We start from the raw sequence: 14,854 nt of genomic DNA, 5'->3' as shown, positions 1-14,854 counted from the left end.
CAGTAATTGCTGACACTGGTGGGCGGACGCCAACAGGGAGCACCACTTGGTGACTACCGCCAAATGGAGTTGTAGTCAGAAGGAAATGGGGGTAGTTATAGCAGCAGCACTGGCCGAAAATACGATACGAGTTCTTAAATCAGAGTAATCATCCCTCTAACTGTCAATAGCTACCCAGTAATCAAATTCTATACCCAACCTGTGTGACTGACACATAAAGCTGGTTGTATCCTTATATGTATTCTCAGCAAAGATATAGTTGAGTGGATATAGCTAGTCAAAATAAAGACTGTGATGACATGTACCAACTAGGAATATGGCAAGGCATACAATTTATGGAACCAGGAGTGGTCTTGGTGCTATGAAAACAACTTACATATACCGATTAACTTTTGATCACCCCTATCAATTATGTGACAATTGCGATTAAATTAGCTATGCACAATTACACAGAATGTGTTATATTAATACTCTCATATTATACAGGCTTCAAGTTTGATAGCTAACTGCAGCGTCAGTATAATATACATATAGGCATGTACATTGCATGGCACGTAATCGGTCATTAGTGCATATTTAGATGCCATCCAAAACAATAACTATCATTATGTTTATGGTACCTTTCTAGCTCTTTAATAAATAGTGCAAATTAAAGTTGCTTTCTAGCGGGGTACATTCTACCAAACAGCTACAGTGATCTTTCACAATATAAATAGCACTAGCTTGTTTACTACCTACCTGGAAGCCCTGTACAGCAAGGAAGCCCTGCTGGAATTAAAGATGAAAGGACCAAAATGTAAATCGATCATGAATAGCATTGGATGCTATAGCCATGAGGTGTATTACTAGTTATACGTGTAATTGTATCAGCTGGCACGCATTTTAATATGATTGACTCTGAGTGTAGTGAGTGAGCTGATGGAACTTGGATGTCTAAGCAAAGTGTTGTAACTGTAGTGCAGGTCCAGTGCAGGGACTTTTTTTTGGGGGGGGGGCTCCATACGGTAGCTATATGGGGAAGCCAAGGACAAGAAACACTGACTGAGGCGCTGAAACAGAATCAAGGGACCTTGCCCTTGTACAGTTGCCTAGGTTTTATGCATGGTCACAAATCCACATGCGGGCAGTTAATTGTGCCATTATATTTGTGTCATTACATCAAGTGATGATCACCTCATAAGCTCAAGCATCACTCATGGAAATGACTATGCAGATTAGAGCTAATCATCATTGCAACATTTGATGGCACGTTGACTGCTATAATTGAACAACATCAAGCAGACCATGCCGGCATGAATCCAACTCTGCAAGCAGCTGCAATGATGAGAATATAGCCGGAACACGGTAATACCACATATGCCAGGGCTCAGAATACGGTTACACTTACAGAGCCACCTCAACACAGTTTCTTAAGAGTAGCTATTTGTAGGCTGACTATAGCTACTAACTGACTATGCTGCTACATCTATAATCATTAGTCCATATATAGAAATGCATATGCACACAGCCTGAAAGTTTTTTACATTAGTTATGCAAAGCTAGGCAATCAATGTAGCAGTAATGGCTGGCTTCTCATACAATTGCTAGTAGGACAGCCTTACAGTCTACATAAGAATCAGTATAGTGTAACAAAAATGTAAGGAATTGTGATAACTATTTGCTGTTCCCATAAGCGAAGATTTAGAAATACAATAACATGCTAAGCAGCACATTAGGAATGTGTATGCGCTACTAGGCAACTCACCTGACGTAATTAGTCAATAAAGCCATTCACGTGCTGCCGAGACCATACAAGAAAGGCAACAAGAGGGAATTATAAAAATGCTGCATTGATTCAGTCCCGTCAGTTGCCGCAGTCGAGATATGCTGATTTTCTTAGTAAGAATAGCATACGCAACGATGTTCTGGACATTTGTATTGTTCCTGCTCAAAACGATCTTGAGACTGGGAAGACTTTTATCAGTGGTGAGCCGCGTGCAATCGTCGTAACATAATTATTTCGTGTCACGCTGTATACACCTACACTGTTCACGTACAAAAGAGCATTTGCAGTGTTAACACGGTTGACTTTACACCACACAAAATAGCCACGCCTACACACACTGAATTGTTGAACACACTATATATGCTGACCTCTTGATTGTAGTATATTGTAACGAAATCTTTGATCAATGGTGTGTTTACTGTTTCTATCTAGTTTATTGGAAAGTTTTTTGTCCAGTTGAACATTGCTTACAATGGACTGAGGTAATCACTAGTGTACTCTGTGATCTGTGTACTTTTATGGTATTTGTTTGGCTTCTGTAGCAACTCTTCAGAGCTGCAGACCCACATATGTGCCACCAACTTGTTGGACAAGGTGAGATAACAGGAGGTTGCACCCTGGTGCTAAGCTGTATATAGAAAAGCTTTTCCTGTTTACATGAATAATTTTTATTCTTCTCACCATAGTTGGCCATCATGGATCTATATCAATTCTCTGCTTCAATGATGGAGAGTGATGTCTCGTAAGCATAAACAACTTTATATTTGGTATGTCCGATATATTTGGTATCTATTTGTGAACAGACTAGGAGAATTTCAAAGAGTAATAAACAATTATTCACACATTGCTGTGGCACGGAGAAAGTTAGATGGTAGCCTCCGAGGAATGATACTAGTCAAAGTTGAGAATGGTGAACTTGATGGAAAGAAATACAACCTTATGACGGTAAGTTTATACATGCACACACTCCACCCAGAAACACTATAACTGACTGATATTTTTAAATGCAGATGGGGCTATGTTTAGTACATCAGCAATACAGAAATGGTCCGTTCATACCAGGAGCTTCGTTGTTCTTTTATCTAAGAGGTAAGATATCAGGGGATATTATAATACAAACAGATGGTACTCTGCATATTCCATTGTTGGCCAATAATATACTAATTATAGAAACATTACCTGGTGTGCAATTCAATTTTTAATTCATACCACCCATTAAGTAGTTAATTGCATTGGAATTGTATGAATTAACAAACTGTGAAAATGTTCTGCAAGCCTTAAAATGAGTGGGCTTTGAGCCTAGTCTTTAATGGACGGGATCACATGCATGTTTTGTTTTCATATAGAGTTGATACTGCATCCTTTCACTCCACTGCTGGTGATTGGAAAAAGCTTTAGTCTCCACAGTTACCTGGTATGGTTTAAAATTACAATTCATTGTCAATCCATTTCATTGTGTTCTTCTTTTCTCATGCCCTTTTACAGGTTTTAGTCAAGAATTTCAAAGAAGTAAGTAATACTATCCAGTTGTATGGTACTATATTTCATTGGCTTTTTTACGTACATTATAGCACTATCCAAGGATGGATAAAGAAACCCCAGCGTGGGAAAAAAAGTAAGTTTTCATATTTGTAACCTTATACGCAACTACGCTTCATGCTTATGTCTACTTCAGAATTATGAGCAACTTTGGAAAACAGTGGGAAACTGACCAAGAAAGGTTTAATGAAGCGACAGGTGTCATTGAAAGAGAGAGGACAAAACTTCGGGTATGTCATGTTGCTTGTTCACACACCATCAAAGTTTACCAAATCACACTCTCCACAGAGCCACATTGTACCAATATCCACGAAAGACCTGACCAATCCACACACAGCATTCTACTGTACCCAGAATCCTGGCTGGAGAAAGGTATGTACAATATATCAAGTGTCTTGTTGATACCGTAAGACAGCAAATGAATATATATTGTATATTTTCCAATAGGGTCACTGTATGGTACAAATGGGCAAATTCACGTGGATAGACGTTTTATTATTGGGCAAGAAAATTATCTACAGATCACTAGGCATCAAAAGTAACTGTTCCAAATTGAAATGTAAACAGTTGGCCCCACCCAGAACGTTGGATCCTTAATTTAATGTTCAACAGTAAAATTTTAAATTATTATTTTTAAAAAGATGTATGTACAATCATAGACTGTTTTTTAGTTTAAAAAATGACATGATTTTTATTTCAATTCATATAATATATTATACCAGTGATTACTGCAAAAGAAGTATAAACAAGTGGTTATGGCTGAGGGCGTCCAGGCACTTGACCTGAGCCAGCATGGCCTGATGGACAATGAAGGACACGATAATAGTTTCTCTCCAACACTTTGGCTTGCTGTTGCAAGACGTAACGCTGCTGAGCTGGTTGTTGCTGTAAAACAGCACCAGTTTGTGAGTTGGTGGGTAACAGAAACTGCTGCTGTTGTTGTTGCTGTAAAAGTTGCTGCTGTTTCTGTTGTTGTCGCAACTGCAATTGTTGCTGCTGTAATTCCAGCAACCCACGATTTGAAAGTGTATCCACCAACTGTTGCTGTGTAATATGATGGACTGTGGTCATTGGGTGATATGATGACGAAAATCTGGAACTTGTAGTGCAGTAACTTTCAACAGGTTGGGAGGGAGGCGGGATATAGGGAATATGTTGTAATGGCTTGGTAGCTTCATTCGATGAAGTTGTCCTTATGCCCTGAGGATGAACTACAGCTGTTTGTGGACTGGATGAAGAAGAAATTGGCTGAGCTATAAAAACAAAAAGCAAATGTGTCACTAATCAACAGAAATTCATAGTCATTTAACACACTTGGAAGGGCTCAAGGCTTGGTCTAGATCCACCACAGTTCTAATCTAAAAGCAATTGTGGCGTTTGACAGACACAGCCACAGGGTTGCACTCAAAAGACAAACATTTTCTCACCTGCCCAATCCCAGCTAACATCTCCATTTACTTTTACAATCTTCAGTAATGATGCTTTAGTCTGTGTCCTGCCAACCACCTCTTTACCACCATCTAGTGATAACAATGTTAAGTCAGTGTATTAAGTACTTTAATGGTATTCACCTAGCACGCGTTTTGAATTGCTACTCAGGCATATTTTTTGGTCAATGCATGATGACAATAATATTGAAACATTACTAACGAAAAGGAAAACAAACATAGCTTACCGGAAATTAGATTGTCAGGTATTGGATTGCCCCGTCGTACTATTAGTAAAGTTTGTGGTTCGAGAAAAGCGAAGTATTCTTCGTCGTCAATGGCTGTTCCATCTGGTAAACAAATTTTGAAGTCGTTATTGAGTCCATAGCGCTTTTGTATGTCGTCCCGAAGTAGTCGAAGGTTTCTTGCGACCACACCAAATTGCTTTTTTTGCTCCGGGATAAGTACTTTAAAAGGTCTAGCCATGGGCTTCAAGCGGTCGAAATTGACACCATCTACCAGTGTTTAAACTTCGCGACTTGTGACATTTAAAAATTACTAATTAGACGCGTTTTAATTTAATAAATAATTTGGCGGTAAAGTGTTTACATAGGTCATGTTCCAACGTCAATCTCTCTCAGTTCTGGAATTAAAGCACATACACAAAGTTCTAGGATAGAATAAAATAGTTGTTTATTTGCTCGGCTATCCTGGAAGGCATCAAAGATCTTTTTCAATCCGACTTGGCACTTGTTCTTACTGATTAAAGTCTGCATAACAATGGACATATTTTTTAATAATTTCTCTCGGGCTAACTCCTTTGTTTCAGCTTTTTCTTCATCGCTACGTGTCACCAGAGATGTATTCAGGTCACCATCGGGCCACATAGCTTCTCGGTAGTTTTCTAAGTAGTAAATCAACATTGGTTCTGATACCATCCATGAAACGGTCTCATGTACCTGTCGGATAATACTTGTCCCAAATGTAAACTGTATTAAATCAATCAACTGTTTACGAACCATCCCTGTAAAGTTCTCCAGCTCAAACACTTCAATAAATAGACTATAGATGGGTTCTACAATTGCATCATCACTGCTATGGTCGCGGAAGTGTAGTAAGCTAGCTAGGGCAGATCGTTTTAGGATTTCATTGCTCTTACGAAAGTTATCTGAAGCCGAACTTAAAAAGTGAAACATGTATTCACTTTCCATTATAACTGGAGAGTTCGTCACTTTGTTTATATAATCTTGTAGTTGTTCTCGATAAGTTTCCCATTGTTTTTTAACCAGTTCTTTAGTGTCCCCAAAACTGGGTAGGAAACTCTGCCTTTTTTGTGTTGGTAGCTTTAAGTGATGCCCACACAGGGGGGCAATCTTGGTGTGCAGTTCTTCAAACTCACTAAGTCTCCTCCCAACCACCCAGCCATCCCTCATCCGTGGCAAGTTCTCACTAGCAGTGTCAACTGGAGGTGACAGCGACTCCTCATGTCTACTGTGGAGAATTTCAAATTCATCACTAGATGAGCTGAGATTTCTAACACGCTGGGTCTCTTCATGGACCGATTCCAAATGTTGAACTAGAAGTACAAATAGTGGATCTTTGGAGTTTGCTTCCTCTACATCAACTGAGAACACTGTAACTATCCACTCACCAATTGTATCATAATACTGGTCTGTGTGTTCTAAGTAGTGTTCAATTTGAGAAATCTCGTGTGAAATATTACCCAAATCTTTCTCCAACAACTTTTTTCTTTGTTCAAGGCCAGCAGACGGTTCTGATGATATTGCAACCATCTCTTCAGATTTTTCTTCATGCTTTTTCTTCAAAGCTTTCAATTTCTGTTTGTGCTTGTTCCCATCATCAGCCCCACCAGTGCCAGCACCATGCTGATGTGTTGCTATCAGACTGTTGATTGTAGCTCGCTCACTGGAGATTTGCTCCTTCAACTCACTGTACTCTTCACTACACAGAAAACTATAATAATACTTTCCATGTATCTCAGTATAAATGTATTCCTGTAGTTCAAACATAGCTGTGTAGTGTTCGTCACTTCCATCGAGGTACATCTCAATAGAAATGACAATACTAGTGTCAGGATCAATGTGGCTCTCTGCTGTGGGTGCCAAGAACTGCGAATATATGTGTTGTGCTTTATCTCTTATCTCATCTTGCTTGCAAGATTTCAAATCCTCTATGATGATCCAGCAATACAACAAGTGACAGTGTCTCTTCTCTAGAAACTGTAGCAGAAAAGTTATACCTTTCTCGCTTGTCATGATATACTCGAAAGGTATCTGAGCAATGGCACCCTGTTCTTGCGGGGAGTAGTCCTCCCCAGACAGCTCCTTGATTTGCTTTTCACATCGGTCTTTAGCCAATCCCAACTTTTTAATGTACCCAGGCAGATTGGTCCGACTCATTAGCATTTCTGCCTTCTGGGCTGGAATTGGAATTGGGAATTTCATCTCTTGTATCCCTGTACTGCGTGAACACTTCATTTTATGCACCGCTTTTGCCTGTATAATATCTGTGATGATGTATTCTCTCAAGTATTTCAACTCTTCAGGGTCTTTACAATCTCTTAAATGCTTCATAAAGTTTTCAAAGGTGGTAAAAACTGCATAATTTCTCTGAGCAGATTTGGCTGTTCCTTCTCTTCTGTTCAGATAAGCCAGAAGCTTTTGATTAATAAAATCTGGATCACATAGTCGCTCAATGGTTGGCTGCAAAATTTGACATGCCAGGTACTCACGAATGAGAACTCTCGTGGCTGTACAATGCAAGAGATTCTTCGGCAAAAAGGTACACAACAGTACATCACTAAGCTGTCGTAAAAAGTCAAGTTCTCTTTCTGCAGTCTGAAGATATGAAAATTTCTCAGAATTGAAGAGAAAACGGAAACTCGCTGTGGACTTGCCAGTTGCTACTTGCTGCTGTCGGACATTCTGGTGGTGTTCTCTGAGCGACTGGACAGCATCCTGGGCCAGTAATTTAACCATGTCTATTCTACTGATTCCTTGGTGTAGCGCTGACAAAAAGCTCCACAGTTCTGGCATAATGCATCGGAAATAACTCTCCTGATCACTGCCAATTTTGACTTGGTAAGTTTGAACTAAATGGTGTTTGATAGTGAGGTCAACGATCTCCTGCAGTTTACTGTCAAAGTTTGCTGACAGTAATACACATTGTGGCCTGGCTTTTGGATACAGTTTCATTCTTCTTAAAATTTTAGCAATTATGGGATGGGGGAGACCAGGATAAGTTTCTAGTCTACGCAGCTTGTACAAGCCTTGCAGTAAAGTGAGTCCAACTCCCGATACTACAGCTAGGCAAAACAGGAGGAAGTAAAGCAAATAGGGTGTATAGTTGTAGAGGGCCACCAACGCGCCAAGTGCCATAAAGGCTTGCACACGAAGCCCAAACATGCCCATTCACCTAAAATAGGAAAAATACAAACAATGCAACAGTAATGCGTTCTAGCTTCTCACCTAGGTCTGCAGGATTTGCATTGTTTTGACCTCAATCATGTATTCTAATATTTTCGAATATAACTTATTTATGCTTGTCACATGGTTTCTTCGGACGAGTCTTCGGCGCCTTATGTCTACTCAACAAGACTTTGATGGGGCCACACGTGAATTAACGATAAAAAACAAGATGGAAGTATCAAAAGAACCGGCATTAGTCTCAAAATCAAAGAGGAAGGTTTTCAACTTTTTAAAGTGAGCCTACTATTAGAGAGTTTCAATAACCCGTGTTTTATAGCTACAAGCAGAGGCGCATAGCGCTTAAGGTAGCTTACCTCGGCTGGAGATACAACGGATTTGAAGCTCAGAAGAGCACGGACAGCACCGTGCAGGTAGGTAGCTGCCCATGCTTCAGCAACTTGTCATATTGTTTGCTGTTGCAGGGAAAACTGGTTGAGACTATGGTGAAGACAAAACTAATAGAAGATGTCAAGAGCTGCAACTTTGTGTGCTGTGGACGAACAGACGCTGGAGTCAGTGCTTTAGGACAGGTACCTGCTGTTATGTGTAGACAAGTCTGTAGATACATGTACTACTGTTATTGGTTTAGTTGCAAACTGTCATGTGGTTTGCTCAAGTTTTGTTAGGTTTGACCTGATGTGTTGTAAGCAACCTATATAGTTGCTATCTGTGCACACTAGAATGTATTGATACACATAAGAACAGTGTCATAAGAATGACGTTGATTTCCATTATTACTGCTCCTCTGACACTACAAATGGCGGAGGACTATAGTACCTTCTACACTTACCTAATAGGAGTGGCCTGTGGTGGTGCAGGAAGTAGTTTCATACCATAAGTACTGGTATATCAAATAATATCTGCATTCTGTACGTGTGATTATCCATACCAACTAGACCAACCCATGGGTGATGCAGAGCCCAGACCAGCACATGTAATATGCCTCATATTTCTGCGCCCCATACTATCACCAAGCCACATTCAACATCACATGGGAAAGGTTGCCCCGTCGTGTATTAACCTTCACATTAACAACCACCACTGGTAGTTAAAATTTTAATTATGGCTGAGGGAACAATATGGTGAATTTTACTATAAAACAGTTTAGATGTACTAATGTGGCAAATGACTTAGCTGTTAACTACCAATGCATTTAGTAGTGCTACGAAACCATTTTAATATTTTTGGATGTTTAGTTTTAAAAAGACATTTTTTATGTGGGTAAACAAATTGTGACACACATCTTTACTGTTGAAGAGAAGAATGTATCAAATATATTGTTGGAGAGTACACTAAGTTCCCCACCCATCCACTGAACCTTCCCAGTACACAGTACATTATTCACACATAAGAGTTGAGTGAAATAGCCAACTTGTTGGACTTTTTCATTTTAACTCTGTGTTTTGACTACAATAAAGACACATCAGTGTTTACCCTGATCAAATCATTCACTGTGTAAACACTGCAATAATCATCACTACCAATGGCTTCTATACTGTCATCCATGGCTTTATTTGTGTTAATTGCATTAGTGGGCTGGTGTGGTTGAATTACTTGAAATGATTGTATTAAAGGTGCTTGTATACAGTATGCCAGATCAAAGCCTTGTTAAAAGATTGTTACTTGCAATAGAGACAATGTACAGACCTAGTCAACAGAAAATAAAAATGATAAAATTCAGTTCAACTTATTATGCCACAGTAAGTTTCACACACACACATGACTCTTTTTTACATTTGGACTTCCTGGACAACCATCTGATAACCCTCTGATTAGTTGTACTAATTATTAAGCTTGTAACTTTTAATAGTGACCATTTAGAGAGAGAGCCAGTGTGTATAGTCTAACCCTAATTTCAGACAGCCTTTAAGAGAGAGTTACCAAGGCTCCCCAGTAAAAGTATGGACAAAAACTATTAAAGCTAATCAACTCTTTTATAATTAACAAGTAACAGAATGATTCATTTCCTTAGAAGATAGTCTTGAATCTGGGTCAGTATATGTGTAAGCATGACTCAATACAACCATGAGTTCATATGAACTCATGTGTAAATACAATGTCTCAGTTTGTACACCGTACTGTACCTGAGTGACAGTGTGTCATCACTTTATTCTTGGGTGAATAAAGTATTGCTGACTTTTTTCCCATGAATCTACTTAGAAATGTTTATTTGCTCAATTAAATTTCAAAAAAAACTCGCTTAGCAACCACCTTTAAATGAGACCACCTTGTTATAGTGGCCACCTGTAGTAGGCTCAAAACACGGCTATTTTTAAGGCCAAAGTTTTTGGTTTCATAGTACATATAATATCCACCCACTGTAACAATGCAATATCCTTTCTACACAATACAATATCCTTTCTTGGTTGATATCTATAATTCGCTGTATTTGAAGAACTTTGTATTATCAAATTTCATCTTGTAACCAACTGGACAATGTTCGAAGGCTTCATACATTTTTAAGAAGACATATATTATTAACAGTACTAGGGCCAGTCTACCCTGGAGGAAAAGATTAATATGAGAATGACCAAAAGAAAGAAATGGCTTGCCTCAAGTAGGCGTGATAAGGCATGATATCACAGGTATTCCAGACATGCCCAAAGCTATTTCATGCTATAAATGCCACTATGAAATGTTAGTACTAGTGAGGTTACATGTAGAGATGTAGCATATCAGCCCGTTAAAGGAAAGATTGATAGTTTGCCTACACCACTTTGTTGCTATGTATTCTGTAACCGCCTAATAGATATTTGGCTATATATGCGTGCGTGTGTGTGTATTAGTCTTCTCTGTAGTATGTAGCAAGAATGTCACTTTAGCCATGTTGGAATTAACTCTTATAGAGTACTTTGTGTGTGCGTGCATGCATGCGTGCTTTACGTGGTGGACCTGGTAACATGCCACTCTGGTGGTATGAGTAATGGTAGCAGCCCTGGCACTAGCTGTGTGGTGGAGTCCAGGCAAGGTCAGAGTTGGCCTTGCAAGTCAACAACAGGGAAATTCATGGACTAACAGGAGATTCAGGTCCCTGCTATTGTCAGTGGCTCCATTCATTCATTGAGCCTAAATAAATTGCTTGTGATTAGGTTACTCAGCATCCCTTGGCTAGGTGGGTGGGTATCTCTCATGGGGGGTGGGAGACCGGATTGAAGAAAAATCTGGGACAGGCAGTCAAAAAGAAGTGTGTGCCTTGTACGTGTGATGGTTTCAATTACAAAAACTGCCCGGTTGTTTGTTATATGGTTAAAACCATATTGTATAGACACTTACTGGAATCTATGATGCTTGAAAACTGAAGGGGTTTGAGCCCACAAGGTGAACACTCCGCCAGAAGACATTTTATGGTACCTAAAGCACTACTTACTCAGTTGTACGAAAATAAATGGTTTAGGGTCTTGTGACTATACTTGATGTATTGAACTTTTGGTGTATAACTTGAGTCTTGACCTCACTAACTGAACTCATGCATAAGAATGCTTACAAAACACAAAACTAGGTTGTCAGTATACACATGCAGCCAGCTAAAAGCTGTAATGTTGTTACCTCTATGTGTTTAATGTTTTTGCTTTAGTCTATTCACTTTAGTCTTAGCTCCCACAAAACAGCCAATACCATCAAAGAAGTAAATGGGTGCTTCTCTGATGGTTATGTGTTGTAACAGCTGCTGTTTTCATGTTAACAGGCTGCTCGTTCGTTCATCTTCTTGCCCAATACTTTAATGTTTGAATTGCTTGCTCTGACTTGTGTCAAACCAATAGTGTTACTGGGGAAAGGAGATTTAGCGGAATGGCGGAAATGGCGGAATTGGCAGAAACAGCTAAAAATTGTCATTTCTAGATTATGGACAGCCTAAGAGCACTATATACATAAGTAGCATGAAGACTCAATAACTGTTGGCTAATTCAACTGTAACTAGAACTCACCACAATTGAAGCGCATGCTCTTTGGAGCGCCAATTTCTCCAGTGTATAACTTGCAGCTTAGCATCATAACCACAACCTTAGGCATAATAATCCTTGGTCTGCTCTTAAACTGTATCTGTCACCTTGCGGCACACTGTGTTCGAAACGCATGTTACAACATTCTCACGTGATTGAAAACAAGACCACAATGTATAATTTAACATGCACGTTTACTACACAGAGTGGCGATCAATTTCATGAGAACTTTATAGAACATTCTAGCAGACAGTTACGTGTAATAATGTACTTGCGCTAGGTGCTTATTTTAACATGCGCTTTAAATACAGTGTGCTGAATAGTGACAGATCGATGAGGCTACAGTTTAAGAGCAGATCAAGGATCATCATGCCTAATGCTGTGGTTATGACGCTAAGCTGCAAGTTAATTGTGGTGAGTTCTATCTAGCTACGTTGTGTTAACAGTACTAACTAACAGTTATTGAGTCTTCACACTACTTAGGTATAGTGCTTATAGGCTGTCCGTAATCTGGAAATGATGATTTTTAGCTGTTTTCGCCAATTCTGCCGTTTCTGCCATTCCTCCAAATCTCCTTTCCTGTGTTACTGAAGGTGGAATGGTAAATTTTGTTGTTACCCAATACCACGTGGAGCCAATGGCTGTGTAAGTGTAGCAGCAGTTATTTAAGCTTAGATGAAACTCCAGTTGCAGTATGCCTGAGGGGCTTGCAGAACCTTCACAGAAGCACTAGGTAAGTGAGTGTATCAAACAAATGTGCTTGAAGCTTGACATACTATAATCAAACCTTACTAGGTGTACCCGCGCAAAATGCGCGTGATACTAAGACAATTGTGTGCTATTGTGTGAATACACTTAAAGTTTGAACATTACTAATGATCAAGAAGTAATCACATCATTACATACCAACAAAGTCATTACACATAGCTACTTATGTGCATGCATAATCTCTTCAATTGTGTGTGGCACTAAAATCTAGCTATAATGTTGGTGGCTTCATGAAGAAAGAGTGACTGATGTTATAGTTTTTATAATGCAAGTTGGCCTTGTGCACTGGAATTTCTGCACATCTGTGCAGTACTCATGCAGGTCCCATTACAACCATGCACATACATAAAATTAGTTTTGAGCGGCAGACAAATACCACAATTGGGATGTACTCTATACTTCATTTGGATGATGTTGCATGAACTAACATAAAGTGCTTGAGTGTGGCATGAGGATCAGTTGACCAATGGTTGGTGCATTACCACAATGAGCTATATTCTAATTCAAGTTGCATTTGTCACATATAGTGGTATTATTCAGATAGATTGTTTTGTCAATATGAGTAACTGAATTGGAGTTTCATTTCTACATCCTAGTCATGGTATTGTTGTGTTGTTTACTTATTACATGACAGTGTGTATGCAGTACAGTATTGAGTACGGTATTCAAGTTAATTGGCTGCACTGAGCAAGGTCAACACCAGTATATGTGAAGAGTTGTATATCAGCATAGCCCAGGTGAATCCTTCATACGAAGAGTGGTTGCTCAGTAGAGCTTCTGGAAGTTTCAGCTGTCCCTGTTGAGTTACCAAGGAGTGAAAATGTGTCCGTGTCTCCCTACACATTGAAGACTGCAATAGCAACTAAATGATATAGTCCCCACGATTCATCGCCTAGTAAGGTAGATGTATGTTCTATTAGAGTAGTTGAACGTAATTTTCCTTGTTCACAAAGGTGTCATCCTGTAGGGTGCAGAGTGTGTCATTGTAGGCAGCCTGGTCGGAGTGATCATCCCATTTTAACTTGCCACACCCACTATGAAACTATCCTTTATTGACTGTTTCATTTTCCCTTGCACTGTTGTTGCTAGTAATCCTCCGTTTTAGGTCTGTCTATAGTCCCTGACCTGCTTGTCTACTTGTCGCAGTAGCTATACTTCGTCTAGCACACAGCGGGATAGGCCTCAGGACGTCTATCTTGTAGTGGACAGCACAGCAGGGTGCAGAGTGTGTATTTCCGGCGAGTCTTCCTTGTGTAATCTCTGTCCAGTAGCCCGATAGAAATAAACATCGCTCATAGACTTGCCACACCCACTACAAAACTCTCCTTTATTGACTGTTTCCTTCTCCATTGCAGTGGTGTGCTGGTAATCCTCAATTTTAGACTTCCCTGACTGCTGCCTGTCTTCATGTCGCTGTAGTTATACTTCGTCTAGCGCACAGCGGTGTAGGCCTCAGGACGTCTATCCTTGTAATGAGCGCAGCAGGGTGCAGATTGTGTATTCCCTATGAATCTTTCGTGTGTAGTCTCTGTCAAGTAGTCGTATACTGGCCACACCCACTACAAAACTGTCCTTTTATACTGGCGAGTGTGTTTGCCGGATGATAGCGTACACACCAGATCACATGATCAAATTCGCTGATTTGATTGGTTAAATCATGAAAAAGTGACTGATCCTATCTCACTGTAAGCTTTTAGATATTAAATTTTAACCGTGACGTCATCTGATTTCTATTGGCAACGCGTGTATACCGGGATGCCGTATACGCGTATCGTAAACTTATAATGGCCATTGACAGTGATAAGTATCTCGCAACCAAGGTTAGCACGTAATGATAGACACGAAAACCACCTTATGACACATTGTTTTGGACGGGTAGTTGATTTAGCGAGTTTGAAGCTAATCGGGGGGAAAACCTGGGAGGAG

The 14,854-nt window shown here is 39.7% G+C and overlaps 3 protein-coding genes across 3 annotated transcripts in view; 2 read left to right on the top strand and 1 right to left on the bottom strand.

Annotated features, from left to right (window-relative positions):
* Positions 1 to 1,764: 1,764 nt before the first annotated feature.
* LOC136242215 (uncharacterized) lies at positions 1,765 to 4,004 on the top strand. The gene is made up of 12 exons (XM_066033639.1): positions 1,765 to 1,965; positions 2,198 to 2,247; positions 2,308 to 2,359; positions 2,452 to 2,507; positions 2,569 to 2,710; positions 2,776 to 2,854; positions 3,112 to 3,179; positions 3,251 to 3,274; positions 3,337 to 3,380; positions 3,441 to 3,534; positions 3,593 to 3,676; positions 3,752 to 4,004. The coding sequence occupies exons 1-12, from the start codon at positions 1,864 to 1,866 to the stop codon at positions 3,899 to 3,901; spliced, it is 945 nt and encodes a 314-aa protein (XP_065889711.1). The 5' UTR covers positions 1,765 to 1,863; the 3' UTR covers positions 3,902 to 4,004.
* Positions 3,917 to 8,350, bottom strand: LOC136242213 (sorting nexin-25-like). The gene is made up of 4 exons (XM_066033637.1): positions 8,220 to 8,350; positions 4,980 to 8,166; positions 4,732 to 4,824; positions 3,917 to 4,557 (listed from the first exon to the last, which is right to left on the bottom strand). Exon 2 carries the CDS (start codon positions 8,160 to 8,162, stop codon positions 5,346 to 5,348), a length of 2,817 nt encoding a protein of 938 aa, XP_065889709.1. The 5' UTR covers positions 8,163 to 8,166; positions 8,220 to 8,350; the 3' UTR covers positions 3,917 to 4,557; positions 4,732 to 4,824; positions 4,980 to 5,345.
* LOC136242214 (tRNA pseudouridine(38/39) synthase-like) overlaps positions 7,963 to 14,854 on the top strand; it is a 23,635-nt gene continuing 16,743 nt past the window's right edge. The window contains exons 1-3 of the mRNA XM_066033638.1: positions 7,963 to 8,453; positions 8,497 to 8,590; positions 8,642 to 8,749. Of these exons, the coding sequence (XP_065889710.1) occupies positions 8,257 to 8,453; positions 8,497 to 8,590; positions 8,642 to 8,749 (399 nt within the window). The 5' untranslated portion in view covers positions 7,963 to 8,256. The remainder of the gene's footprint in view (positions 8,454 to 8,496; positions 8,591 to 8,641; positions 8,750 to 14,854) is intronic.

Source organism: Dysidea avara, chromosome 13 (genome assembly GCF_963678975.1).
Source record: "Dysidea avara chromosome 13, odDysAvar1.4, whole genome shotgun sequence".
In the NCBI taxonomy this organism is placed as follows: domain Eukaryota; kingdom Metazoa; phylum Porifera; class Demospongiae; order Dictyoceratida; family Dysideidae; genus Dysidea; species Dysidea avara.
The sequence above is the reverse complement of the archived record's forward strand: the minus strand, read 5'-3'. Positions and strand labels throughout refer to the sequence as shown.

Coding starts and splice junctions, on each gene's coding strand:
- LOC136242215 (XM_066033639.1), top strand. CDS start 1,864: ATGCTGATTTTCTTAGTAAGAATAGCATACGCAACGATGTTCTGGACA. Junction 2,360..2,451: donor CCACCAACTTGTTGGACAAG/GTGAGATAACAG, acceptor TTCTCACCATAG/TTGGCCATCATGGATCTATA. Junction 2,855..3,111: donor GTTGTTCTTTTATCTAAGAG/GTAAGATATCAG, acceptor GTTTTCATATAG/AGTTGATACTGCATCCTTTC.
- LOC136242213 (XM_066033637.1), bottom strand. CDS start 8,162: ATGGGCATGTTTGGGCTTCGTGTGCAAGCCTTTATGGCACTTGGCGCG.